General features: G+C 40.6%; 1 protein-coding gene across 1 annotated transcript in view; it reads left to right on the plus strand.

The window, feature by feature from the left end:
• The window catches only part of LOC124622939 (3'(2'),5'-bisphosphate nucleotidase 1), a 45,433-nt gene that overhangs the window by 13,035 nt on the left and 5,964 nt on the right, over positions 1 to 26,434 (plus strand). Inside the window, exon 4 of the mRNA XM_047148733.1 lies at positions 12,023 to 12,309. Coding sequence (XP_047004689.1) covers positions 12,023 to 12,309 — 287 coding nt within the window. The remainder of the gene's footprint in view (positions 1 to 12,022; positions 12,310 to 26,434) is intronic.

A 26,434-nucleotide genomic window follows, 5' to 3' on the forward strand; every position in this document is an offset into this window, starting at 1 on the left:
CCGATTTTGTCCAAACAATTTTTTACAGATCACATTTAATTCATTATTACATTAGTTTCCACAAGGACAACAAACAAAGATTAATAATACAAGTTGGAAACACAATTGGTAAGATAAAATTACACTCACAAGCAGAGTTCCAGATACAATATTCTGATTTTGTCCAAACAATTTTTTAAAGATCACCAATTAATCTGATTAACACAGCAAGATATATTGAGGCAGGAATAAATAATAGTATTTGGGAAATAAAATTAGCTGTCACTGCTATAGAATTCTTCTAGAGAATAGAAACTTTTTTCAAGCAAGAACTCCTTTAGCTTATTTTTAAACAGTACTTTTTTTTAATCTTGTAGGCACTTTACGAGGTGTGACAATAAAGTAATGAGACTGATGAGGAGGAGGGGGGGGGGGGGGGAATGTTGCTTACCGTTGTAGTCAAGTTTAGTGTGGTCTCCTTCAAAGTAGTTCCCTTCTGATTGCACACATGCTTTCCAGCACTTCTGCCATTGATGGTAACATTTCTAGATCTCATCTTCTGCAATATTCTCCAAGATCCTCGTCACAGCTTTTTGGGCATCTTGTGTTGTTTGAAAATGGTGTCCCTTGACCACCGTTTTGACTCTTGGAAATAGAAAAAAGTCACATGGTGTGATATCTGGTGAATAAGGTGGCTGTGGTAGTACTGAAATTTGTTTTGAGGTTAAAAATTTCTGTACTGACAGAGCAGTACGGGGTGGCGCATTATCATGATGCAGAATCCGATCTTTCTCACACCAAGATCTTCAGTTATTATTAGACGAACTGTTTCACGATTGATGTTCAGTTCTTCTGCAATCATTTTCACGGATAATCTTTGATCAGATCGTACGAGTTCATGCACCCTGGCCAAGTTGACATCTGTCCATGAGGTTGATGTTCGTCTACTGTGGTCTTCATCTTCAACACTCGTTCTGTCTTCACTAAACATTTTGGGCCCACGAAAAACTTGAGCTCTTGACATAACCTCCTCTCCAAAAGCCTTCTGAAGCTTACCTTAAGTTGTTGTCGTGTTTTCACCCAATTTAATGCAAAAAGAAATGGCATAACGTTGCGCAATATTATGCGGTTCAATTTCTGTGACGAGACACACAAACACGTGTTAACTTATTACAGCACAACTCACGACCGAGTAGTTGCATCGATGTGCCGCTTGGACTAGAAGCAGCTTATAGACCAAGGTCAAAGATATTGTGCCTAGGCAAGCCTGCAGGTTTGCCACATCTTGCAGAGAAAATCAGTCTCATTACTTTATTGTCACATTTCGTATATTACTTGGAAGTGCATTGAAGATTTTTGTGCTTGTGTATTTCACCCTTTTTTACACCAGGGACAGATTTTTCAGGTCACAGTGTATGCCACATTTCCGCTTTGTGTTATGGTGATGGTACATTTAATTTGTTTCATATTGAGAAAGATTTTGAAGCATGAATGTCATGGTTGAAAAGATATAATGTGACAACCTTTTTCTGACTTGTAAAAACCTTTTTCGATAGTGGTGAATTGCCCAGAAGATTATTCCTTAGCACATAAGTGAATGAAAGTAGCCAAAATAAGCAGATTTTGAGACATCGATTTCTCCGATTTTGGTGATTATACGAATGGCAAATGTTGCTGAGCTGAGCTTTTCGGGGTTTGGTTGATGTGCTGTTCCCAGTTAAGCCTGCTATCTATATATATGCCCAAGAATTTCAAACAATCTGCTCTCTGTCTGCTGGCTCTCATGTATACTGTTTATATCCTGTGGACTTTGGTGACCAGAATGGAAAGGGATATAATTAGTTTTGCTTTTTTGATAAAGAATTTATGGTGAACCAGTTCAGAACATCCTCAAGTAAATGGTTGGCATTTAATTCTAGATCAGAGGGTATCTTACTGTCTGTCACAATACTTGTGTCCTCTACAAACATTGTAAAATTGCTTGTTTTGTTTGAGGACAATGGTAGGTCATTGATATATATGAGGAATAGCAGGGGACCAAGGTCAGAACCTTGTGGAACTCCATATTTTACAGTTCCCCAGTCGGACTCTACCACTCCTATGTGCTAGCACTGTTTTCTGTTGTCTGCCCTGTAGGTAGGATTTGAGCCAGTTGCCCATTTGTCCTCGGAGTCCATAGTGGCATGCTTTCTCTATAAGTATTCTATGACTAACACAGTCAAAGGCTTTAGACAGATCGCAAAATATGCCCACAGGCAATGTCTTTTTGTTGAGGCATTCCAAAACATTATTCGTAAACGAAAATATTGCTTTGGTTATGGAGATACCTTCTCTGAATCCAAACTGGTTTTTACTAAATATTGTATGTTTTCTAGGTGACTGACTATTCTGGCATATATTAGCTTTTCGATAACTTTAGAAAATGTAGTCAAAAGAGAGATAAACTGATAGTTTGTAACATCTGAGGCATTGTAGAGGGGTTTACAATAGCATATTTCATCCTTTTAGGGAAGATACCTTGTTTGAGAGAGGCATTGAATATTTGAGCTAGGACTTCACTGAACTCATTGCAGCAGGCTTTTAGCAGTTTGCTAGAGATGTCCCTAACAGCAGTGGAATTTGTGGCTTTTAAAGAAGTAATGGTTTTTCTTACTTCCTGTACTGTTATAGGGGCTATACCTATCTGCTCTATGGAGATTGGGAAATTACCTTTCAGTATTTTTAATGCTACTTCTAAGGAGGCATTGTGTCCTGCTTTCTCAGCAACACTTAGAAAATGCTCATTGAAAATTTTTGCCACAGTATTTTGTTTCTGTACCTGTCTATCTTCATTACTGAGAAAAATGTTTTGGGACCTACTGGGGCAATTTGCACCAGTCTCACTCTTTATCACTTCCCATGCGGTTTTGATTTTGATACTAGATTTATTCATTTTGGAGCAGAGATGCACAGCTCCTATCTCCCTTGTGTGGCATGAAACATGGTCGCCAATATGTCTTGTGTTATTGCTCCTGCTGGGTCAGTTATTCACTGTATCAACTAGCCTAGGCTATTAATCTTTACCTGGTACACCTTTGACTTCATAAAACCCCAACAAAAAGGTGCAAGGGCTACAAGTCATAAGAGCGGGGAGTCCTTAGTCTGATAATCCACAGCCAATCCACCAATGAGGAAATGTTTCGTCGATGTAATCACGACCAGCGATTGTGAAGCGCAGAGGTGCATCCTATTGTTGGAAATCAACAAGAGTCTTTTATTTCATCTGCTCCAGTTGTGGTTCCAGGTACTCTTGAAGCATGTCTAGGTAAATTGTTCCTGTAATTGTCTTTTTGACAAAAATGAAAGGTCCGTACCGTATACCCTTGTTTTGGTTACTCCCAGCCACACATTCTCTTTAGGTGTGTAATGTTTCCAACCCTGAACTGCATTTGGCTGTTCATCCACTCAAATGCAACAGTCGTACCTATTCATCTTGCCACATGTGTGAAATGTGGTTTCGTCACTGAACAAAATGTTTTCCATTAGATTTTCATCTTCGATTGCTTATAGCAAGTCTGAACACATGGAAGCATGAGCAACAGTGTCTTCAGGGTCAAGGTGATACATAATCTGGATGTGGTATGCATGTTTATTCAACGTGAATCTCAGCATCCACTACAGTCATTTGCAGGACATCTAGCTCCCTACTGAGCTGTCACGTTGAAGTGGTTGGCCTGTGATTGATAGCATTCTTTATGACACTTATGGTCTCTGGTGACATTACTGACCTCACAGAATGTACTCTTATCTTTTGAACTTATTCACTAAATCCCTGATAACTTGCCTAGATAGGCCTGACTTTCTAACCTTCCTCAGAAAATCCTGTTGGACCTCATGGTAGGTCATCCCTGTCAGTCAAGTCGAAACAATGGCTATTCTTCCTGCATTTGTGAGCATTCTTCAGGAGTATCTCCAAAAAATAAGAGACAGTGGTTAGCAGTTTCAAGGAATTGTCAAGGGACTTTTGAATCACCCTGTATTGTGAATGGTGCTTGAAGAAGTGTTACTTTCAAAGTAAATTTCCTTTTACGCTAGTTGAATTATGTTATGCATGAGAATGTGCTATGAATTTCCTAAATCACAGACTGTTTAACTCTCATTCAAGCTGAACACTCTGTGGACTAGCCACTTAGAAATATTTCAGGCCCAGAAGACCAGTTATTTATGCATTATTTAAAATTTTACTGGCTTATTTGACTTTGACACATCTCATAGGCTAGCACACGCTAAAAAAGGGCAATATTATATGTGAAAGCCTAGTTTTTCTTATAGCTATACTATATGTGCATTAGTTTAAACCATTAATTTTTTCCTGTGTATGTATTTGTGCTACTTAACAGTGTTGTTCCTGCTGTACTGGCTGACTACATCATATGTCCTATGCACTGAATATCTGCTGTCATTGGCCGGTGAGATCATATGATGTGAGTCCCGTTTGGCTGACAAAAGTGCATCGCGCAGTGCAATATCGGTTTCAGTGCTTCGGAAGCTATTGTGCTGCATTAGTATTTATACTTTCATAACAAGAAAATATGCAGTTTACATGTTGCCGTACATCAGAGATCTTTCCAAAATGCACAGTTTTGTGCTGGATTCATATCATAAAGTGCCAGGAAGTTCTATGCTGGTCTATAAAACCTTTACCATTCAAAGGATTGAAAAGTTTTGTAGATCCAAGGGAAAGTATATTGTCACTTAACATGTAGAAAATGTACGTTCACCCTGGGTATAGTGTATTTACACCCAGAAAAAAGTAAGTGTATTTTCACTGGGGAAAAGTGTGTTTTTAACTGGGAAATCCAAGAAAAATGTGGGATATTGGTGTGCGTGTGCATATGTGCGTGCGTGATAAAGGAGTGGGATAACCATCAGGTATTCTGCTACGCAGATAGAAAAATCATCCACGTCTGTAAGTGTTTCATTTCTGAATCTAATTCCCTCTGCATCATCTTATTTAATTCAACTACAGTCCATTATTTTTGTTCTGCTTTTGTTGATGTTCGTCTTATATCCTCCTTTCAAGACCCTCCCCATTCCATTCAACTGCTTTTCTAAGTCCTTTGATGCCTCTGACACAATTACAATGTCATCGGTAAATCTCAAAAGTTTTTATTTCTTTTCCCTGAACTCTAATTCCCGCTCAAAATGTTTCTTTTGTTTCCTTTACTGCTTGCTCAGTATACAGATTCAAGAACATTGGGGATAGGCTACAACCATACCTCACACCTTTCTCAAGCACTGTGTCCTTTTCATGCCTCTCAACTCTGCCATCTGGCTTCTGTACAAGTTGTAAATAGCCTTTTGCTCCTTATATTTTATACCTGCTACTTTCAGAATTGCAGTATTCCAGTCAACATTGTCAAAAGCATTCTCTAAGTCTACAAATGCTATAAATGTTGGTTTGCCTATCTTTACTCAGGTTTCTAAGATAAGTCCTAGGATCAGTATTGCCTCACACGTTCCTACATATCTCTGGAATCGAAACTGATCTTCCCCAAGGTCGATTTCTACCAGTTTTTCCATTCTCCTGTAGAGAGTTCATGTTAGTATTTTGCCGCCATGACATATTAAACTGATTGTTCAATAATATTCACACCTGTCAGCCACTGCTTTCTCTGTAATTGGAATTATTATATTCTCTTGTAATTTGAGGGTATTTTGCCTGTCTCGTATATCTTGGAAACCAGATGGAAGAATTTTGTCATGGCTGGCACTCCCAAAGCTGTCAGTAGTTCTGTCCTCTTTCATTTCTATAATACTGCCCCAAGTACATCTTCCTTGCATAGAACCTCAATATACTCCTTCCACATTTAAACTTTCCCTTGTTTCCTTAGGACTGATTTTCCGTCTGAGCTTGTGATATTCCTACAGCTGCTTCTCTTTTCTCCAAAGGCCTCTTTAATTTTCCTGTATGCGGTATCTATAATTACCCTGGTGATATATGCTTCTAAATCCTTACATTTGTCCTCTATCCACACCTGCTTAGCCATTTTGCACTTCCTGTCAATCTCGATTTTTAGACATTTTTATTTCCTTTCATCTGCGTCATTTACTGCATTTTTACATATTTTTTCTCCTTTTGTGAGTTAAATTCATCTTATCCTGTGATATTCAAGGGTTTCTGCTAGGCCTTATCTTTTTGCCATGATTTGATCCTCTACTGAAACTTCCTGGCAGATTAAAACTGTGTGCCGGATCGAGACTTGAACTCGGGACCTTTGCCTTTCGTGGGCAAGTGCTCTACCAACTGAGCTATCCAAGCACGACTCATACCCCGTCCTCACTGCTTTACTTCTGCCAGTACCTTGTCTCCTACCTTCCAAACTTCACAGAAGCTCTCCTGCGAACCTTGCAGAACTAGCACTCCTGGAAGAAAGGATATTGCAGAGACGTGGCTTAACTACAGTTCTGCATGGTTCACAGGAGAGCTCCTGTGTAGTTTGGAAGGTAGGAGACATACTGGCAGAAGTAAAGCTGTGAGGATGTGGCGTGAGTTGTGCTTGGGTAGCTCAGATGGTAGAGCACTTACCCGCAAAAGGCAAAGGTCCCGAGTTCGAGTTTCAGTCCGGCACACAGCTTTAATCTGCCAGGAAGTTTCATATCAGCGCACACTCTGCTGCAGAATGAAAGTCTCATTCTGGAAACATCGTATGTGCCTGCGCAAATCACAACACTGTCCTTTACTTCAAGATTTACATATGATTTAAAATGTGAATACAAAACTCGGGACACTTGAGTTTGCTTGCAAATCTGTCATCTTTTTGACTTCCTGATATCCCTGACTAAGGGGGGGGGGGGGGGGGATCAGATCGTTACCATCTCCCCTGTAACCTGTTGGATGCTATTCGACACACTCAGAATTTCACAATGCACAAGTTCTGCTTTTATTATTTAAATAACTCAGATGTTTCTGAGTGTCACTGTTTGGAGAATCACTTTGAGTATTATAGTTGTCTGATGCACTTATTATGATACTTTCAAGTTTAGGTATCCATTGTTTCCTGCTTGCTTGAGGTAGGACCGCAATCCCACGTTGTCTTCTTGCTTTGTTTGCATTGCTCGTAGCCAACTGTATGAGATTATCTATGAACATATAGGACTGTGATTCTGTTTGTTGTGTTTTATAGCCAAGTTTGTACGGTTTCTCTTCTAAGGAGAGTACAGTCTTTTTGAGTTTTTCAGTTTCACTAATTTTTTCATAGTTGACGGGTGGTGAAACTCTTCATAATGTTTACACTTCACATCTGCTGCTGAACTTACATTTAAATTGGATATATGACGTAGTTAATTCGAGTACTTGTGATGACTTACTGATAGTTTAAAAATATATTATTCCTTAAAACTTTTGTTGGATTTCTTCTGTGTTCTAACGTTATTTGCTGCAGAATAACAAATATCTTTAGATGCCAACTAGCTCTGCAGATAATGAAGAAATTGATTAAATGTATGATGAGATAAAAGAAATTATTCAGATAGTGAAGGGAGATGAAAATTTAATAGTGATGAGTGACTGGAATTCGATAGTAGGAAAAGGGGGGGTAAGAAATGAAAGAGGAAGCCGTCTGGTAGAATTTTGCACAGAGCATAACTTAATCATAGCTAACACTTGGTTCAAGAATCATAAAAGAAGGTTGTATACATGGAAGAATCCTGGAGATACTGACAGGTTTCAGATAGATGATATAATGATAAGACAGAGATTTAGGGACCAGGTTTTAAATTGTAAGACATTTCCAGGGGCAGATGTGGACTCTGACCACAATCTATTGGTTATGAACTGTAGATTAAAACTGAAGAAACTGCAAAAAGGTGGGAATTTAAGGAGATGGGACCTGTATAAACTGAAAGAACAAGAGGTTGTACAGAGTTTCAGGGAGAGCATAAGGGAACAATTAACAGGAATGGGGGAAAGAAATACAGTAGAAGAAGAATGGGTAGCTTTGAGGGATAAAATAGTGAAGGCTGCAGAGGAACAAGTAGGTAAAAAGACGAGGGGTAGTAGAAATCCATGGGTAACAGAAGATATATTGAATTTAATTGATGAAAGGAGAAAATATAAAAATGCAATATATGAAGCAGGCAAAAAGGAATACAAACGTCTCAAAAATGAGATCGACAGGAAGTGCAAAATGGCTAAGCAGGGATGGCTAGAGGACAAATGTAAGGATGTAGAGGCTTATCTCACTAGGGGTAAGATAGATACTGCCTACAGGAAAATTAAAGAGACCTTTGGAGAAAAGACAACCACTTGTATGAATATCAAGAGCTCAGATGGAAACCCAGTTCTAAGCAAAGAAGGGAAAGCAGAAAGGTGGAAGGAGTATATCGAGGGTCTATACAAGGGTGAAGTACTTGAGGACAATATTATGGAAATGGAAGAGGATGTAGATGAAGATGAAATGGGAGATACTGTTGTGAATTGGCAGGAGCCAATTCACGGGGTTTGGAGGAAGCCGAAAGGCAAGCGTTTAAGCTCACGCAGGCTGGCGTGAGGTCTGGAACGGGTAAAGTAATTATACTATCAAGAAAAGTACGTAGCTTCAGGAATACTTAACTTTAATCCATAATTGGTGAACATCGGTCTGACGGTACATGCATCACAAGATAAATAGCAAATGATAATGGCGCCTTGCTAGGTCGTAGCAAATGATGTAGCTGAAGACTATGCTAACTATCGTCTCGGCAATTGAGAGCGTAATTTGTCAGTGAACCATCGCTAGCAAAGTCGGCTGTACGACTGGGGTGAGTGCTAGGAAGTCTCTCTAGACCTGCCGTGTGGCGGCGCTCGGTCTGCAATCACTGATAGTGGCGACACGCGGGTCTGACGTATACTAATGGACCGCGGCCGATTTAAAGGCTACCACCTAGCAAGTGTGGTGTCTGGCTGTGGCACCACAGATACGATACTGCGTGAAGAGTTTGACAGAGCACTGAAAGACCTAAGTTGAAACAAGGCCCCGGGAGTAAATTACATTTCATTAGAACTACTGATGGCCTTGGGAGGGCCAGTCCTGACAAAACTCTACCATCTGATGAGCAAGATGACAGGCGATATACCCTCAGGCTCTAAGAAGAATATAATAATTCCAATCCCAAAGAAAGCAGGTGTTGACAAACGTGAAAATTATCGAACTATAAGTTTAATAAGTCACGGCTGCAAAATACTAGCGCCACTTCTTTACAGATGAATGGAAAAACTGGTAGAAGCCGACCTAGGGGAAGATCAGTTTGGATTCCGTAGAAATATTGGAACACGTGAGGCAATACTGACTCTACGACTTATCTTATAAGAAAGATTATGGAAAGGCAAACCTACGTTTCTAGCATTTGTAGACTTAGAGAAAGCTTTTGACAATGTTGACTGGAATACTCTCTTTCAAATTCTAAAGGTGGCAGGGGTAAAATACAGGGAGCGAAAGGCTATTTACAATTTGTACAGAAACCAGATGGCAGTTATAAGAGTTGAGGGGCGTGAAAGGGAAGCAGTGGTTGGGAAGGGAGTGAGACGGGGTTGTAGCCTCTCCCCAATGTTATTCAATCTGTATATTGAGCAAGCAGTAAAGGAAACAAAAGAAAAATTTGGAGTAGGTATTAAAATCCAGGGAGAAGAAATAAAAACTTTTAGGTTCGCCGATGACATTGTAATACTGTCAGAGACAGTAAAGGACTTGGAAGAGCAGTTGAACGGAATGGACAGTGTCTTGAAAGGAGGATATAAGATGAACACCAACAAAAGGAAAACGAGGGTAATAGAATGTAGTCGAATAAAGTCGGGTGATGCTGCTGGAATTAGATTAGGAAATGAGACACTTAAAGTAGTAAAGGAGTTTTGCTGTTTGGGGAGCAAAATAACTGATGATGGTCGAAGTAGAGAGGATATATAATGTAGATTGACAATGGCAAGGAAAGCATTTCTGAAGAAGAGAAATTTGTTAACATCGAGTATAGATTTAAGTGTCAGAATGTCGTTTCTGAAAGTATTTGTATGGAGTGTAGCCATGTATGGAAGTGAAACATGGACGATAAATAGTTTGGACAAGAAGAGAATAGAAGCTTTCAAAATATGGTGCTACAGAAGAATGCTGAAGATTAGATGGGTATGTCACACAACTAATGAGGAGGTATTGAATAGAATTGGGGAGAAGAGGAATTTGTGGCACAACTTGACAAGAAGAAGGGACCGGTTGGTAGGAAATGTTCTGAGGCATCAAGGGATCACCAATTTAGTATTGGAGGGCAGCGTGGAGGGTAAAAATCGTAGAGGGACACCAAGAGATGAATACACTAAGCAGATTCAGAAGGATGTAGGTTGCAGTAAGTTCTGGGAGATGAAGAAGCTTGCACAGGATAGAGTAGGATGGAGAGCTGCATCAAACCAGTCTCAGGACTGAAGACGACAACAACAACAACAACAACATTATATCTTCATAATTGAGACATTGTTTTTATGTGTAAGGGGGACATTAACTGTACATGGATGTGTATATTTCATTCCCATGAAGAGAGAGTCTTTATATGACAGTGTGGAAATACACAGAGTTACCAAAAGTCGTGGGAAGGCACTAGATATGATCTTAATAGCCAGTTGCTCATTCCTGAACCCTTAAAACTGTTGTAACACTCTATTACATGGACTCTGCTAGGTGTTGAAGTTGTTTTGGAGAGATACTGACCCATATGTCTTGTGGTGCTAGCCACAATGGACCTTGTGTAGTAGGTTCTATGTTCATCAAGCATCTGGAGGTATTGACATCCTACAAATACCCAGACTGAGTGACGATCTGGGGCGGGTGCCAAGCCACACTCGCGAATCCACTGGAGTGTGCATCGAGCCACCGGTGTGCAACCAGTGGTGATATTTCACAGTGTCTTATTGAAATCTGGCATTTTGAACGGGTACTGTAATGCCACAAAAGGATGCAGATGATCTGTAAGAATATCCACTTAACATGCACTTGTTATTGATCCCTGCTGCCAGACGAGGCCCAATTGTGGCCATGTGAACACTGCCTAGACTATAACTGGGCCACCCCCTTCTTGGACATAATCTTGTTGACACACACAATCGGTAGCTTTGTGTGACATATGCCACACTTTGACATGCCCATCAGCTTGATACAACTGAAACCAGGTTTCATCAGACTATGTTGCATACCGCCACTTTCCATGTTCCAGTGACTACATTCATGGGCCCATGTCAGTCACTGACCTCTGTATCAAGGCGTCAACAAGAGGACAAAAATCATTTATCAGCTGCTGAAGTCCATGTCCTGCATTTGCCTCCATACAGTCCTGACGGAAATGGTTCTCAAGCCCACACATTCAGATCAGTGATCCAACTCACTGTAGATATTGATAGTGCTCGGCAGAGTAGCTATCTCGTCCATTCATGAACACTTGCCGTTATTCTGTGTGTCATTTTATCTGTGTGAAATCTAGCTGAGGCACTGTTGACTTTGGAGACATCAGTTCTTGTATGCTCTCTGATACGTTAAAATTCATGGGTCTTGCATTGTTGTTACACACATTCCACATTTGTCAACTTGTGACTTACTGGTATGATCGCTGTGCACCTGTCTGTAACAGACTGCTCAGGTGCTGTATCTACACACGTGCCATACACAGTGCCTAGCGTTAACATTGGGCATCATGCAAAGCACATCGTGAGATGGGATACCCCACCAGTATCATTTGGCCACTGGGATTATTGTTAGTGAACTAACTGTCCTTTAAGTACTTCATCATGAACTGGTAACTTCTCTGATATGTGAATCTGATCTGCGTATGCCATTGTTTGTGTTTCACACCTTCTCAGTCATCTGAAGTAATAACATTTGTCTCGATCTAGGATTCTCATTGATTTATGAGTATGCTCACTAACTATGAAAGCTGAGTTTTGATATGTGGTATACTTGCTTTTATTTGTGGAAGTGTCACAAGATTTTGATAATACATTAATTTATTATTTTGCATAAAACACAGTTCGAACTTTTGATTTTTACAGGGTTGCTGGATCATGTTACAGTACTAATAGGGATTGCCGTTGGTGACAAAGCTATTGGAGGTGTCATACATCAGCCATATTATAATTACAAAGAGCCTGAAGCAGTAATAGGTCGGACAATGTGGGGCATTGTCGGTGTTGGCGTGGGAGGCTTTGTGCCACAGCCACCTCCTGAAGGTCAGCGAATTATAACAACGACACGTTCTCATTCCAATGAAGTTGTGCAAGCTGCCTTGGATGCACTACAGCCAGACAATGTACTAAGAGTTGGTGGTGCTGGTCATAAGGTAGGTTACTAGTACCTCATTATGTGAGATTCATTCTTAGAAGCAAAATATGTGTTTTTCAGCTCTGCAAATTTTTTGTGCCTTGTACAACATATAAAAAAAATGATGAACTGATGCATAAATATGATAGGTTCTTTATCTAATAAGATGTACATAAAGATGTCATCTCTTTCAGGAAGTGTCTCTCATGTGCTTGGTAATGTCACTTGCATTAGTCAGGCTATTTGTGCGGTAGCAAAACATTTTGGACCCTCTTCATAAGCTTCAAAATAATTCAAATGCAGAAGCAACAAATAAAATTTACAACTGTTGGAAAGTGCTTACCTTCTACAAGTCATCCATATATGAAATAGGCAAGAACTTTATAACAGCCTTACCAAGTAATGCTGAATAACAACTTATAAAATGCACGTAGAAGCAAGTGCCTGAAAGCTCTTAAAGTGTTTGTTCGGTTTGTTTTTCCTTAGGCCTATTTATAAACATTGTTTTAAGTAGCACAATGGATACGCCCCTCCCCTGCTCCCACCCCTCTTTCATCTTATTGATTGTAAATATGCATTGGCAGTTCCAGATCCTGAGCCTGTTCAATTGAATGACAACCTTTAGACTCCAAAAATTTCATTTCAGATATATAATATTTGCTGAACTTCTTGTGGTTTGTATTAAATATTTGAGTTCTATTCCTTTTTTGGATGGCATAGATCACTGCATCAACAGCATTTCAAAAGCTGCAACTTCACCCTAGATATTGCAAAATCACAAGCACCCATAGACCTCAGTCGCCTTGGATTTTTATGATTATTTCTATCACTATTATAACTGGGTTATGTGAAATTAAATTGTACTGGGTTATGAATCTTCCATAAAGTGTCTCTGTAATGTTCTCAATATACACAACTGAGTTATCAGATAGGATCAGCAATATTGTAACGTTGTTTGTCGATGTTGTTGTTGTGTACAGGAAACTATTGTCATTTGACAATTGTGAGGAACTGCAAAAAGACTTGGACAAAAATTCCACTTGTCATAATGAATGGTAGCTCTCTTTAAATGTAGATAAATGTTCAGTAATATCTATAACAAAGAAAGAGACGGAACCCACACAATTTGATTATAAGATTAGTAGTGAACATCTTGATCATGTCAAATTGTATACATATTTAGATGTAATACCTAGATGTCGGATGAAGTGGGGCAGCCACGTAACATCAGTTTGAGGGAACACACATGGATGACTCAGATTTATTGGAATGATTCTGTGGAAGGACAACGCATATGTCAAGGAAATAGCTCACAAGACACTAGTGTGATCAGTTTTGTAATATTGTTCCAGTGTGTGAAGTTCTTCTCAATCAGGCATGACAATAAACATTGAATGAATTCAGATATATGCTGCTAGGATCATAACAGGTTCCTATAGCTAGTGCTATAGTGTACCATAAATACTCGGAGAACTTAAACGGGAATACAGGAAAGAAACATACAGTTTTTGCAAAACAATGTTGAATAAATTTAGAGAATTGGTATTTGAGAAAGAAATTGCAACAGTCATGTTGTCATCTTCATATATCTCACTTAGTATCATGAGAATGAGCTAAGAATTGATAATATTGGTATCATTGACCCTCTCTCATACACTGCACAGTGTCTTGTGGAGTATATTTGTAGGTGTAGAATATGTTAACATTGATTCATGTTGAGATTCAGCTGCCACATGTTCAGAGGAAGTCATTTGTCAGCACCATCTACCATGGCAACAATGTATTTCTGGACACATCTTTATATCCCTGCAGTTTGTCAGTTTATTAATGTTCACCGTGTATAAATGTGCCATAAAGTCATGGAGGAGAGAGGCGACCACTATTCTAATAATAATCAGTAGTTCTTCATTCAGTCTGACTGGGTCACAGTGGTGAAAGTCAAACATCAGGCAAGGAATGACTTTATTGCTCATACGATGTGTTTCGGAATTTATCCATCATCACATACCCAGGAGTGATTACTGCATGAAGACATCGCATTTCAAGTTGTATTTGAAACAAACATTTGTACACTATAATTTTTTGCTGGGAAGTAAAGCCGTATCAGCTGAAAAATACATATGCTCATGTGCAAATAATGTTGTCCTGCAGAATCCGGTAGCTACCCTACAATGTCCACATGTATGTGCGAAAACCTTGCTGAAGGCATTGGGAAGTGAACAGCACGTGTCAAGACAGCATGCTAATCTTATTATGCTGGCAAGTCAGGCGTGCATTTGCCCATGTGTGGCACTCTTTTTTGTACTACAGGCCACACAACTGTGGAGGAAACTAATTTGGCTGTGACTTGGATTTGTGGGTATGCTAGGTGATGTAGTGCATTGAAAACCTCATATCAACACTATTCTGGTATGTAGGGTTGTCCTTCCCTTGCTATGTCGCATCAAATTCCAACCAGCACATTCAGGGTTTATACACATTGGATCTGCAATGCTATTCACTGCTTCTGTGTAAGACAGTGCAAGAGAGGATAATCTTGTTGCTTTGATGCTAAATCTGACGAATCAGTGGAGTTTAAACTAGCACAATTCGAGTTATGCAGTCTGCGCCCATGTTGTTTTTCCCTGCTATATCCACACGTCAGTCGTACACCTGCGTGGTGATTTGAGGTCTGTGTCTAGGTTAAAAATTGCTACTGGAGGCTTGGTGTCTGTAAAAACACCTAAGTAAATAGCAAGCAATTTGTGGTCAATAGCACTCCAGTTTTTGTTGCTGTTGAATCAGGTTCTTGGAGGAAAAAGTGAGCAGCTGATATTTGCCATTAACTTTTGGTTGCAGAGGTGCTCGCACTGCTGTCTGGCTTGGATATACCACAAGCACCAAAGGTATGCTCAATTGCGGGTGTTCCAGCAGTGTTGCCTTTGATAGATGTTTCTTTAGGTAATGGAAAACTGCTTTGGCATTTGCAGTCCACAGGTTTTTGTGATTTCTTGTAATATTTCTGCCAGCAAGTAACATTGTGAGTGGCTCTTGTATGGTTGCTAGTATAAGCAAGTGACATTGTAATAGTTCAACATGACTAATGATCTGCATGGCCCCTTGTAAGTTGTGGGAAGGGGCATCTGTTGTATTGCTTTGACCTGCGTGAGCAGTGTTGACTGGCCTGCCACGGAGACCAAATATCCCAGGAATTTAACTTCACGTTTTCCTAGTGCACACTTTCTTTCATTAATAATTATGCCATCCTCTTAGAGGTGACAAAAAAGCTGCCACTTGTGTGTGACATGCTTCTCTACTGAAGTAGAGAATACTAGAATGTCGTCCATATTGCAAAATATGAACGATAATTCTTCAAGCCCGTTGTGCACGAACCATTACCAAGGTTGGGCAGTATTTCTGCGACCAAATGGCATAAAATGGCACTTGAACAAACCAGATGGTGTGGTCACTGCCATTTTTTTATGTCAGATTGTACCATGGGAATTGGGGGAAATGCCTTGGTGCAGTTTGTCACATTTGTCATTTGATAGTGACACTCTTTTAAAACAGTTACATTGGGAACAGGATAGTGGTCTGGAATTATGTGGGTATTGAGTGCTCTGCAGTCTCCATGTACTCTCCATAGATTGCCTTCCTTACGAACCATGTGGATCGCGGAGGCCCACAGTCTATCAGACCTGCTTATCATCCAAGTCTCATGCCTTAGTAGTGTGTTTACATTTCGTGGCATGCGGTTGCAGCTGTAGTGGTTATAAAGCTGTGCGCTGTTATACAGTTATTAAATTTAATAGATTTCCACTGTGTTTTGTGCTGTTTGTGACAAAATAAAAATTTAATAAACTTTTGGAAACATTCCCTTGCTGTGTTTTTTAGAGTTTTCTGTGTGTTTAAGTCGTTTAGTAAATTTCGTGCAGTAGTTTTCAGCTGACGTTTCTTATTGTTTCTAGTGAAATATTTCAGTAAAATTATCATTCACTGTTTTAGAGTGTTCCAGTCGCTGCTTGAATATTTGGTTTTTGCTAATAGATATTCTGAAGTTTTGTTGGTATTAGTAGTAGTGGTTTAGTAGTATTAATAAAAGTTGTTGCTTTCTTAGTGGAGAGAGAATTTCGAGACCACTACTGTTAGTTCTATAAATAGTTCTACTGGTGTAACTGAACTTAGGTAATGTAGACGTTTAGTTTTTTTCAGTAACTGTAAAATTTTACCATGAGTGAGAAGTGTGGGCTCTGTCATAGGTTTGTGAGTAGTGGGTTACAGTGTGGGATTTGTTCAAAGTATTTTCATTGGGGGGAATGCAGTGGGGAAGCCAGTGGGCATTGTAGCAAGATACTCTCCTGGAAATACAGGCTCTGTAGTAGAAATAAGATGATACAGGATCAGGAGCGTAAGATCTGTGCCCTTCAGGTGTAGTTACAATATACAAAGGAGGAACTAAATAGGTCGGGGAGGGCGAAGGGTGCTGGGGAATGGGAACTGGCAGTTGGCAAGAAGGCAGCTAGGAGGAGGAGGCATAAGAGGAGCTTCTTGTAGCTTTAGGTGTAGGAAACATGCAGCAGTCCTCAGCAGTTAGGAAGCCTAAGTCAGTTACAAAATCTAACAGAAAGGAGGAGGTTCTGCTGCTAGGTAGTTCACATGGTAGAGGTGTGGGCCAGCAGTTGCAGGAAGTGTTGGGAGCGAGTACCAGGTCACCAGCATTGTGAAGCCTAGTGTAGGGTTGGCTTAGGTGACTGACAGTTTAAGGAGTTATGTAGGAATTTTACGAAGGAGGATCAAGTATTGATAGTGGGTGGAACAGGGAATAGTGTTGATAGGGGTGGGGAATATGATGTAAATGGTGAACTGGTAAAGATAGCTACTCAAACTGGCGGGACTAATGTGCATTTCACACACCTGTTTCAGCATCATGATCGGTCTTATGTTAATGCGGCTGTTAGGCTAGTTAACATGGGTCTGCAAAAGGCACTGATGGCAGAGGGCGTGGGTCACATTGTAGTGGTGCCAGTTGATTCTATCAGTAGATCGGGTTTCACTAGGCATGAGCTGCACCTCAATAGGCATGGGAAGGGGAGGCTGGCAAAGCTTATAGGTGACAGTGTAGTGAGTGGTGGTGGTGGTGGTGGTGGTGGTGGTGGTGGTGGTGGTGGGATCATTCATTGGAAAAATTCATGTAGTAGTTGGTGTTACAGCTGTACCTTTTTTTAGATTGAAGTCAGCTGATAGGTATACTTGCTTAAAGGAAGTCCCTCTAACTAAAGAATCACTTTCAAAGGGCATCATGTTTCCAAGTAGAAAAGAAGTTAGGATATTACATCAAAATATAAGATGTATTAAAATTAGTGAACTGCTTATAGATGATACTGTGAACTTATATTGGTATATCAAAGCACTATTCAAATAATTTGACAATTCAGAGGCTTGCTTTACCAGGATACAGATTAGCTGGTTGTTTTTCAAAGAGTTCTTTGCGAAGTGGGGGGTGACCGCGTATGTAAAAAATGGTATTCCGTTTGAGTCCATAGATGTATCACAGCACTGCACTGAACAGATATTTGAATGTTGTGCGGGGGCAGTTGAATTTAGTGAAACTAAACTTCCAATTGTTGTTGTACATAGGTCCCCTAACTCTGACTTCACAGCATTTCTGCTCAAGCTAGAGAGGGTTCTTGTTTCACTTTATAGGAAGTACCAGAAATTAGTTATATGTGGTGACTCCAATATTAATTTTGTATATGATTGTGCAAGAAAAAGGATGTTGGTAGATCTGGTAAATTCATGTGATCTGATGGAGACCTTTTTTTTTTTTTTTTTTTTTTTTTTCCTTCTTCAACTGGGGTGCAGGGGAACAGTAGCACAGCTGTAGATAATATTTTTATTCATTCTTTGTTTCTAGATGGGCATTCTGTTAGTAAAAGGGTGATTGTTTAACACTAAAAGGCTTTTGTACCCAAAAAAATGTCACGTATAATTACAAACTATGTAGGAAAGCTAATCCAACGCCAATGGAGAGTTTTTCAAACCTCATCAAGGAACAAGAGTGGCAAGATTTTTATAGTGCCCATAACATAGATGACAAATATTATGCTTTCCTTAACAGATTTCTCATGCTCTTTGAGAGTTGCTTTCCATTAGAATGTTCTAAATGGGATACTAGCAGTAAAAGGCAGCCTGGGTGACTGAGTAGTGGGATAAGGATATCGTGTAGAATAAAGCGGGAATTATATCAAAATGTTAGAAATAGTCACAATCAAGCTTCAGTAGCCCATTACAAACAGTATTGTAAGGTGCTTAAAAATGTTATTCGGAAGGCAAAGACTATATGGTATGCAAATAGAATAGCTAATTCACAGGATGAAATTAAAACCACATGGTCAGTTGTGAATGAAGTGTCTAGTCAGCAGCACAGGGTCAGTGATGTAAAGTTGGTTCATAGAAAAAATATTTCTGTTACTGATAAATCAGATATATGCACAGTACTTAACAATCATTTTCTGAGCATTGCTGGTGAATTAAATAAAAATTTAGTATCTGCAGGGAATCGTATAACTGTCTTGGCAAATGCCTTTCCAAGACTGATGTCTGAAATACTCCTCTGTGATACCGACAAGGGGGAGATTGAGTCAATAATTAAATCACTGAACACTAAGGACTGTCATGGATGTGATGGAGTGCCTAGCAGAATATTGAAGTACTGTGCTGCACATGTTAGCCCTGTACATAGCCATATTTGTAATTTTTACTTTAGGAATGGTCATTTCCTGAACGATTAAAGTACTCACAAGGGAACCTCCCCATCGCACCCCCCTCAGATTTAGTTATAAGTTGGCACAGTGGATAGGCCTTGATAAACTGAACACAGATCAATTGAGAAAACAGGAAGAAGTTGTGTGGAACTGTGAAAAAATAAGCAAAATATACAAACTGAGTAGTCCATGGGCCACATAAGCATCATAATGGACAGTGTGAGCTTAGGAGCGCCGTGGTAGCGTGAGCAGCTCCAGAACGAGAGGTCCTTGGTTCAAGTCTTCCCTCGACTGAAAATTTTACTTTCTTTATTTTTGTATAGTTATTATCTGTCCGTTCGTTCATTGACATCTCTGTTCACTGTAATAAGTTTAGTGTCTGTGTTTTGTGACCGCATTGCAAAACCGTGCGATTATTAGACGAAAGGACGTGCCTCTCCAATGGGAACAGAAAACATTTGATCGCAAGGTCATAGGTCAACCGATTCCTCCACAGGAAAACACATCTGATATATTCTATACGACACTGGTGACGGCATGTGCATCACATGTTAGGAATATGTTGTGGACCCACCTAACTTGTACACTTGGCGAATGGGTAAAAAGATTCTTCTACCTTGCCCGATTTAGGTTTTCTTTGAGGATGTGATAATCACTCCCAAAAAAGTGATCAAAACATAAGAGTTTGTCACATAAACTGAAAATAACAAATTAAACTTTTCACTCGATGGAAGATTTGAACCAAGGACCTTTCGTTCCGCAGCTGCTCACGTTCCCATCGTCCTTAATGTTGCCTATCTTCCGTTGAACTACTCAGTTTGTATATTTTGCTTATTTTTTCACAGTTCCATACAACTTCTTCCTGTTTTCCCAATTGATATGTGTTCAGTTTTTCAAGGCCTATCCACTGTGCCAACTTATAACTAAATCTGAGGGGGGTGCGATGGGGAGGTTCCCTTGTCAGCAGTAAAGTCGCTTTATGAAAAGGGAGAAAGGGATAATGTAGACAATTTTAGACCTATTTCTATGCCATCAGTATTTGCTAAAGTTATTGAAAGGCTGTGTAAGTAAGGATAATATATCATTTTATATTACATAATTTGCTATTAAATTTACAGTTCGGCTTCAGAAGTCACTTAACAACTGAAAATGCTATATTCTCTTTTCTCTGTGATGTACTGGATGGGTTAAACAAAAGGTTTTGAATGCTAGGCATATTTTTTAATTTACTAAGGCGTTTGATTGTGTTGATCACAAAACATTACTCCAGAAGTTGGACCATTATGGAATACAATTGGTTCACCTCTTACTTTAATAACAGACAGCAAATGGTCATTATTGATAACGGCTGTGATGGGCTTGAATGAGGTACGGTCAATTGGGGCTTGCCCCAGGAATCAGTGTTGGGGCCACTCATGTTCCTTATTTATATAAATGATGTGCCCTCTAGTATTATGGGTAACTGAAATATTTCTGTTTGCTGATGACACTAGCTTGGTAGTAAAGGATGTTGTGTGCAACATTGACTCTGTTTCAGATAGTGCAGTTCATGATATAACTTCATGGCTTGTAGAAAATAAACTAATGCTGAATCACAGTAAGACAGTTCTTACTGTTTCTAACGCACAATTCAACAAAACCTGACGCTTTAATTTCACAGAATGGGCATATGATTAGTGAAACTGAACATTTCAAATTTCTAGGTGTTCCGATACATAGTAAACTGTTATGGAAAGCTCACGTTCAGGATCTTGTTCTGAGACTTAATACTGCCATTTTTAGTATTTGAATGGTATCTGAAGTGATCATTTGACACAAAAATTAGTCTACTTTCCTTATTTTCATTCGCTTATGTCGTATGGCACGAGTATTATATTTTGGGGTAACTCTTCCCATTCTAAAAGGATATTTTTGGCTCAGAAATGGGCGGTTCGGGTAATAAGTGGTGTAAGTTCACGAACTTCTGGTCGACCGCTGTTCACTAGTCTGGGTATTTTGACATTGGCCTCTTAATATATGTAATCTTTACTGTCCTTCCTTGTTAACAATATCAGCTTGTTCCGAAGAATAAGCAGCTTTCACTCAGTTAATACTCGGCAAAAATCTAACCTGCATTTGGATTGGACTTCCTTAACTCTTGTGCAGAAAGGTGTGCAGTATACTACTGCATCCATTTTTAAAATAAACTAAGGCAAGAATTCAAAAATCTTAGCAGTAATCCACACACTTTCAGATCAAAACTGAAGAGTTTCCTCATGGGTCACTCCTTCTATTCTGGTGAGGAGTTCCTCAAAACTTAAGCTGATTGTTATGTTATATTGTTGATTGTGTTTACTTAAACTTATGACTTGACTTTTCATGGGATCATTAACATTTATTTTTATCTGTTATTACTTTTATGTTGTAATTTCATGTACTGACTCGTTCCATGACCTTGGAGATTTGCTCCTCAATTTTGTGCTACAGAACTTGACGTATAAATAAATAAATAAATAAATAAAAAATACAATACCTGCTTTCAGAAGTTGATCACACTCTGTTTGCACCACAAGCAGCTTCTCTGGAGGCAGACACGATGGGCAGAAAATGATGGGTTGACCTTTTGTCATGGGAATATGGTGTAGAGTATTGCATGAGGATTTCGTGGTGGCACAGGCATATTTGGTGAGTGCTGGAGAGTCTTCAGACAGGTTATAAAAAAGTTGCTCCTCAGATAATGCTATGATATCGCTGACAGTACACAAATCATCAAAAGTCAGGGGTTTCTTCTTGCGCGACACACATGTTGTGGGTACAGAATTGCATCAGTTACTCCGGCATGGATATCACGGTAGAGGTGCCAGACATCTTGTTGCAGAAAGCCATGGGCAAACTACACTGCACTTAACCTGCCATGGTAGACAGCAACCTTTCTGTGGTTACTGGTTGATCATGTCAGGCATATGTCAACAGTTGTGTAAAAAGTCTGTTTCAATTATAGGACGAGGCATGTCCGCAATCACAAAAGTCCTAGTGGGGTGGAAGTTTGACTCCAGGTGTAACACTAACAGTTCTTCGTCGTAGATAGTGATTCTCACATTCTGTGTGGTTGCTGTCAGCGTGTCACCAGTCATTCTTGGGGACACTGATTTCTCAACTTGTGTCACTAAGAAACTTTAAATGATTAATGGAAAATCTCGTATAAAGATGAGAAACAAATACTAACAAAGAGATAGAGGGGCTGGCCAGTACTTACCTCAGCTCAGTACAGCCGATAGATACACAAAAAAAAACAGAATAAAAAATGTATGTTCCTAGCTTTCGGAACAAATGTTCCTTCTTCAGGGAGGAGAGAGGGGAAAGAAGGGAAGAAGGGAAAGTAGATTCAGTTACTCACAACCCAGGTTATGAAGCAACAGGGAAAGGAAAACAGGGAGGGTAGCAAGGATGGAGGCATGGTTGTCAGAGGGAAGCCAAAGATATTCTACTGTAAGTACTGTGTCAGCTTCAAACCAAAGAGGATGCATACAGAAGTAATGAGGTATATAGTATAAAGATAAACACAACTATGTAGGATGAAAAGATGCGCGAATGGCTAAAGAGGAAAGGGAAAGAGGAGAAGACTGAAGAGTAAATGGGAGTGAGGTGGTTTAACGTAGGTTCAGTTTAGGGGGATGGCGGGATGAAAGGATGTGTTGGAGTGCAAGTTCCCATCTCCGCAGTTCAGAGGGACTGGTGTTGGTCCCTAGAATTATGCTGGAGGGCACGCTCCGCTACTGGGTATTGGACATCTCCTAGGCGGACAGTTCGTCTGTGTCCGTTCATGCGCTCAGCCAGTTTAGTTGTTGTCATACCGATGTAAAAGGCTGTGCAGTGCAGGCATGTCAGTTGATAAATGACATGTGTAGTTTCACATGTGGCCCTGCCTTGAATTGTGTATGTTTTACCAGTAGCGGGGCTGGAGTAGGTGGTTGTGGGGGGATGCATGGGGCAGGTTTTGCAGCGGGGTCGGTTACAGGGGTAGGAACCGCTGGGTAGAGAAGGTAGTCTGGGAATATTGTAGGGTTTAACAAGGATGTTACGGAGGTTAGGGGGGTGACGAAAGGCATCTCTGGGTGGTGTGGGGAGAATTTTGTCAAGGGATGATCTCATTTCAGGGGTTGACTTGAGAAAGTCATATCCCTGGCGGAGTAATTTGTTGATGTTTTCGAGGCCAGGATAACATTGGGTGACAAGGGGGATGCTTCTGTGTGGTCTGGGGATAGGAACATTGTTGTTGGACGGGGAGGAATGTATTGCTCGGGAGATCTGTTTGTGGACAAGGTCTGCAGGATAGTTGCGGGAGAGGAAAGCACTGATTAGGTTATTGGTGTAATTGTTGAGGGATTCGTCACTGGAGCAGATACGTTTGCCACGAATACCTAGGCTGTAGGGAAGGGAGTGTTTGATGTGGAATGGATGGCAGCTATCAAAGTGAAGGTACTGTTGTTTGTTTGTGGGTTTGATATGGACAGAGGTGTGGATGTGAGCTTTAACAAGATGAAGGTCAACATCCAGGAAGGTGGCTTGGGTTTTGGAGAAGGACCAGGTGAAATTCAGATTCGAAAAGGAGTTGAGGTTATGGAGGAAATTAAGGAGTGTTTCTTCACCATGAGTCCAGACCACAAAGATGTCATCTATAAACGTATACCAGGCCAGGGGAAGCAGCTGTTGGGTCTTCAGGAAAGCCTCCTCCATGCGGCCCATGAAGAGGTTGGCATAGGATGGAGCCATCCTGGTTCCCATGGCCGTTCCCCTGATTTGTTTGTAGGTCTGGCCTTCAAAAGTGAAGTAATTATGGGTGAGGATGAAGTTGGTAAGTGTGATAAGGAACGAGGTTTTTGGAAGATCTTCGGGTGGACGTTGGGAGAGGTAGCGCTCAAGGGCAGAGAGACCATGGGTATGTGGGATGTTTGTGTAAAGGGTTGTAGCATCTATGGTGACAAGAAAGGTTTCAGGTGGGAGAGGAGTGGGAATGGATTTGAGGCGTTCTAGGAAGTGGTTTGTGTCTTTGATGTAGGATGGGAGTCTGCGGCTGATAGATTGGAGGTGTTGGTCTACCAGAGCTGAGATACGTTCTGTTGGGGCTTTGAAGCCTGCCACAATGGGACGGCCAGGATGGTTCTCTTTGTGGATTTTGGGTAATAGGTAGAAGGTAGGGGTAAGTGGCTCAGGTGGAGTGAGTAAGTCTATGGAAGCCATTGTGAGGCCTTGTGAGGGACCTTGGATTTTTAGGATTTTCTGCAGCTCAGTCTGGATGGAGGGAATGGGATCCTGGGTAACAGCTTTGTAGGTTGAGGTGTCGGAGAGTTGACGCAGTCCTTCTGCCACATACTCCACACGGTCAAGTACGACAGTTGCGGAGCCTTTATCCGCCGGGAGGATGACACTAAAGCGGTCTATTTTCAGCCCCTTAATGGCACAGGATTCAGCTGGAGTGATGTTGGGGGTTGTCGGGACGTTCTTCAAGAAGGACTGGGAGGCAACACTGGATGTGAGGAATTCCTGAAATGTCTGCAAGGGATGGTTTTGTGGGAGGGGAGCAGGATCCCTTTGAGAAGGCGGTCGGAACTGTTCTAGACAGGGTTCAACACTGGGTCTAGTATTTGGGGGCTGTGTTTGGGTAGTGAAGTGATATTTCCAGTTGAGGTTCCGGGTGAATGAGAGGAGATCTTTAACCAGGGCAGTGTGGTTGAATTTAGGCGTGGGGCTAAAGGTTAAGCCTTTTGATAGAACAGATGTCTCTGGAGGAGAGAAGGATCTGGATGAGAGGTTTAGAACTGAATTGGGACTGGTGATATGTAGCATTTGACTGTGGTTATAGTTGAGATTTGGTCTGTGTGGGGTATGTGCTGGGATGGGGAGATTGAGTAGGGTGGCTAGGCTAGGTTTGTTGGCTATGAGGGGGTTTTGTTGAAGGTTCTGTTGTGGTTGGTGTTTGTGAGGGATAGGGAGGGGGCCCCACTTCTTAGGTGTTGCACTAGCACTGTGGATAGTTTTTTCATGTGGTGTGTGGTGTGGAACTCAAGTTTGCAGCTGGCTTCTAGGATGATGTTCCTGAGTGTGTTCTCCAAGGAAGGGTTTGAGAGGTGGAGGACTTGGAAGAGAGATAGGAGCTGTTGGGAGTGGTGGTTACATGAAGTAGTGTAGAGATTCAGGACAAGTTGGGTAAGAGCTAAGGATTGAAGGTTCTGGAAGTCCAGGAGAGACTGGTGGAAGGAGGAATTGCACCCAGAGATGGGAACTTTTAAGGTAAGTCCTTTAGGGGTAATTCCAAAGGTTAAGCAGGACCGGAGGAAAAGTATGTGGGACTGCAGTTTGGCTACGATGAATACATGTTTCCGGAATGAATGTAAATAATGTGGTATAGGATTAGGGTACATAGTGGGTAACTGGTGGGTAGGGAAATTAAATAACTAAAGTTAAAATAGTAATCATAAGAAGGAATAAAACACGGAGGGAAGGACGAGAAAGAAAGAAATTGTGTTGGTAATGTTCAATACCAAAGGAAGACCACTATATAAGAAAAATACGGAAAAAGTTGACCAGACCAAGCAAGTATGTCCAGATCAGGGGAAAAGAACACACGTTGCTCAAAAACAGAGATAGCGAGTGCCGCAAAAGGGATCGCACGTGCCGCAAAAGAGATCGCGCGTGCCGCAAAAAAGATCGCGCGTCCCGCAAAAAAGATCACGTGTGGCGCAGAAATGTCCCAAAAAAATTTTCCTGTGGCAGAGAAAGATAGCCAATGGCACAAAAATATCTCCAGCAACACAAAATCGACGGAAATGGATGATACTGGTAGGTGTGGAAGAGATTGTTGGCAGTGATGGTTGGCTGGAAAACAGCGCATAACGAACGTTAAAACTATGGAATGTTAAAAAAAAAGAGAGAGAGAAGTGGACTATAAACGGAACAAGATAATAGGAGGAAGATGAAACTAACACAGTTGGTGACGAAAATATTTATTCATGTATATATAAATACTGAAGAAGAGAAAGTGTTAAGATGTCAGATGTAAGTGATAGCTAACAAAAGGGACAAAACAATGAAGGATGTGGACCATATAGGTGATCTAAATGATTAATGGAAAATCTCATATAAAGATGTGAAACAAATACTAACAAAGAGATAGAGGGGCTGGCCAGTACTTACCTCAGCTCAGTACAGCTGATAGATACACAAAAAACAGAACCAAAAATTTACGTTTCTAGCTTTCGGAACAAATGTTCCTTCATCAGGGAGGAGAGAGGGGAAAGAAGGGAAGAAGGGAAAGTAGATTCAGTTACTCACAACCCAGGTTATGAAGCAACAGGGAAAGGAAAACAGGGAGGGTAGCAAGGATGGAGGCATGGTTATCAGAGGGATGCCAAAGATATTCTA

Source organism: Schistocerca americana, chromosome 1, assembly GCF_021461395.2.
Source record: "Schistocerca americana isolate TAMUIC-IGC-003095 chromosome 1, iqSchAmer2.1, whole genome shotgun sequence".
Taxonomy (NCBI): Eukaryota; Metazoa; Arthropoda; class Insecta; order Orthoptera; family Acrididae; genus Schistocerca; species Schistocerca americana.